We start from the raw sequence: 4048 nt of genomic DNA, 5'->3' as shown, positions 1-4048 counted from the left end.
TCTTCGATATGCTTCTTTCCTCGTAATAGCTTCATTGATAACATATATGCTAGTTCCTTCTATATTACTCTTTCGGCCAAACTTCTTCCCTCGACGAGTTGTTCACATGTCTCATCGACATTGTAGTTTCATCAAAACTTCTTTATTTTATCGATGGGACCACTTTTGATTTCCTCAATGTAGTTTATGTCGATGGAACTAATGTTTTCAGTGAATCCTTTTGGAGGTCTATCATGGCCAAGGTTTGTTCGATAAGTCACTTTATCGATAGGATAATGGTAGGCTTCTTCAATAGAGTCGTTTCAGTCAGACTAGGCTTTCTGGTGAAGGATGGACACCTATTACTGACAGCTTTAGTTTAGGCGATGTCTTAGAGATTTTTTGGTATCAGTGGAATTTCTAGGGTTTCTATCGAAATTATCAAGGGTATATTTAGCCTTTTATTACTCTTTTCAAAATCATCTTAACTCCTAATAAAACCATGGATTTTTTACATTTTTGAAATCTGATGCTCAATAGTGGCTCTGACTGGGGATGAAGGTATGTCACAGATACCTTCAAGGGCCTGGATTCTTTGGTGAATAGGGACCTACTAATAGTGGTTGGTGGTATATACAATGGAAAATGAATCCTTATCTGTTGTACATGGAATAATATTTTAAGAGAAAAATCTCTTCAGGTACTGTCCATGTACTGGCAGTTCCTGATTGTCTCCTGTAGCACCTGTATGTAATATGCATTCTCCCCTACTTTCTCCATAATCACATATGGCCCAAGCCAAAGGGCCTCAAACTTTCCATAATTACCTTTGTCCTCGTTTATGGAATCCCACATCAGGACCCAATCATCTATCTCAAACTTCCTATCTGTCACCCTTTTGTCATATAACTTTTTCATTTGATCATGTGCCTTAACATTCTGCTTTTGGGCTTCCATTTTGATCTCATCAAGCTCTACTAGTTGAATCAGCCTCTCTTGCAAAGGATCTTCCACATCAATTCCTTCTTGTATCATAAATCTATGGACAGGCAAAAGATTATCCAACAGAAGTCTAGCTTTCTTTCCATAAACCAATTCAAATGAAGATTTTCTTGTGGACTTCTTGACTGTTATTCTATCAGACCAAAGTGCCAGACTCAATTTTGAATTCCATCCCTTTTTAATTTGTCCTAGCATCTTTTTGATGATCTTGAGGATATTTTTATTGCTGGATTTAGCCTGCCCATTACCTTAGGGATGATATGGAGATGAATGGAATATTTTGATGCCATACCCCTCACAGAAGGTGTTGAATTCCTTAGATCTAAAGCACATTCCATTATCAGCAATAATCCTAACACGGACATTGTATCTAGTAATGATGTTTTCCATCATGAATTTGATGACTACTTTGCTAGTAGCCTACTTGGTAGGAATTACTTCTACCCATTTGGTTAAGTAATTAGTGGCTACCAATATCTACTTGTGACCCCCACTAGATTTGTCTGATATCTTCCCAATTAAATCCAACTCCCATTGCTGAAAAGGCTCTTCAACTTGCATAGGTCTTAATGGGAGAGCCCCCTGATACTTCAATTTTCCTGAGAACTTTTGGCATGCTTCACACTTCCTAACATATATATAGGCATAATTGAATACATGTGGCCAATAATATCTAGCCCTCAGTATTGGTTTTAGTAGAAAAATGACCACCACATACCCCACCATGCATTTCTTGTAAGATTCTTTTTGCTTGATATTCATCCAGGCAAAGCAATAAGATCTCATCTCTATTTTTCCAATACAAGTTGCCATTAATGATCACATATTTTGATGATTTCAACTTCAAGGTCCTCTTTTGATTATCAGTCATATTGTCTGGACACTTCATATGCTTAAGATAATACACAACATTTGTGTGCCATATTGTGTGCTTGATACTGAAACTGGCTTCCTCAAGCCCCACTTCATTTACTTGAAATCCTTTAGAATCTTCTCCTACCATGAGTTTAGCTAATCCCTGACCCTTAATGACTTGTGAAATCTTGAGCTCAATGTTAAACTCCTAAATTTGATTGATCCATTTGCACCTTTTTCCTATTACTTTTGTTTGTCTGAATAATATCTTTCACTACTGCTTTAGGAACTTAAGTTATTATCTCTGCCCCTACCAGGTATGGTCTAAAGTGTTTTACTACTCCTACTAGGGCATAGGCCTGTTTCTCAATTATATCATATTTGATCTCAGATGGGCTCAATGATTTGGTGAAGTATGCATTGAGTTTCTCACAACCATCTTGGTTTTTCTATAGTAATACTGTTGCTACCTTGTGACAAGAGGCAAAAGAGAAGATCGGAAATGGTTTGCTAAAATCTGGTGATATTAGTACTAGTGCCTCAGATATTTCCCTTTTGATCACTACAAAGGAATCCAATGCTTTTGCATCCCAATCTATCTTGGCTCCCTTCTTCAACATTTGCACTATAGGCTTTACAATGTCTGCAAAGTTTAGGATAAATCTCCTGACAAAGTTGATTTGTCCCAGGAATGATTGAATGGCTTTAACGGTTTTTGGAATGGGGACTTCATTGATTGTAGCCACTCTTTCAGGATCAATTTTTACTCCCTCCTTGGATACTATGTGTCCTAAGAGCTTTCCTTCCTCAACTCCAAAATGACATTTCTTTGGATTAAGAGAGATCCCATATTCTAAAGCCCTTTTGAATATCCTTCAAGGTGATTGCAGTGGTCTTCAGCCCTTTTTGAATAAGTGGTTAGATCATCCTGATATACCACCATTATCACATCTATTACCTTTGCAAATGCTACATCCATTTCTCTTTGGAAAGTTGCTCCAGTATTAGTTAGGCCAAATGGCATCCTTGCATACACATACGTACCCCATGGTGTTGTAAAGGTTGTCTTGTATTGCTCAACCTCCCTGACTTTTACTTGGTTGTAACCTGAGAATCCATCCATCATAGATAATAGTTCACATCCAGTTAACTTTTGCAACATGATATCCATATTTGGTAATGGGTAGTTATCTTTCAAAGATGATATATTCAAGTTCCTGAAGTCTACCCAGAGTCTTATATCTCCATTTTTTTCTGACAGACACTAGGTTTGAAACCCAAGTGGAATACCTACAAGGTTTGATTATCCCTACATCTTTCATTTTTATTTTTTCTTCTTTCATCTTAGGTAGAAAGGTTGGATTTATAGGTCTCTATTTTTGTCTAAATGGCTTGGCATTAGGTTTAAGGGGTATTTCATGCTGGAAAAGATCTTCTCTATAGGCTTTGAGGTCATCATATGACCATGTAGAAATGTGCCTATACTTTCTGAGCAATATTATCAGTCATTTCTTCATTTTAGGGGTTAATTTCTTTTCAACAAACACATGCCTTGGTGACTCCTCATTTCCCAAGTTAACTTGTTCAACACCACTTTCTCTAGTTGCAGTCACTTTAGTTTCTATTATGTCCTGTGCATTGAAAGTTCTTTCTAATGCAACCAAACCTCTTGGCAGTTTGTTTGATTTCAGCTATATGATCTCCTCTCCAAACAAGATTTCTTTTCCATCAGTATTTTCCACAAATTCATTAAAGTTAATAGCCTATGCCTGATAATGATCCACACACTGCAAGAAATTTAGCAAGCCAGCATCATCTTGAAAAATCTGCCACTTGTACAGATTATGAGGGATAAAAGGTCTGACTTTTATCTCCACTTCTAATATCCCATTCAATCTCATATCATTTTCCTTTAGTGCAATATTCGCCAGAAAGTCAGCCATTATGTTTTTTGACCTATCAACCCAATTTATCTGAAAGGCATCAAACAATTCAATGGTGTCCCACACTGCATTCCTATATTGCTTCAATCTGATATGTTTAGAGGCATAGTTTTCCTTAGTTTGGGACACTATCAGTTCTGAGTCCCCAAATACACTAAGGATTTTAATCCCATGCTTAACTATCAGGTTCAGTCGTGCAATATTGTTGGTATATTCAAATATTAACTTGAAAGAATACTTAAATGTTTCTCACTTGGTGAAATGAATCG

The 4048-nt window shown here is 36.8% G+C and overlaps 1 protein-coding gene across 1 annotated transcript; it reads right to left on the bottom strand.

Annotated features, from left to right (window-relative positions):
- Positions 1 to 675: 675 nt before the first annotated feature.
- Positions 676 to 1176, bottom strand: LOC131874027 (uncharacterized). The gene has a single exon (XM_059217235.1). It carries the CDS (start codon positions 1174 to 1176, stop codon positions 676 to 678), a length of 501 nt encoding a protein of 166 aa, XP_059073218.1.
- Between the last annotated feature and the right edge of the window lie 2872 nt (positions 1177 to 4048).

Source organism: Cryptomeria japonica, chromosome 3 (assembly GCF_030272615.1).
Source record: "Cryptomeria japonica chromosome 3, Sugi_1.0, whole genome shotgun sequence".
NCBI classification, from domain to species: Eukaryota; Viridiplantae; Streptophyta; class Pinopsida; order Cupressales; family Cupressaceae; genus Cryptomeria; species Cryptomeria japonica.
Note: the sequence above shows the minus strand (reverse complement) of the source record. Positions and strands in the feature narration are given on the sequence as shown.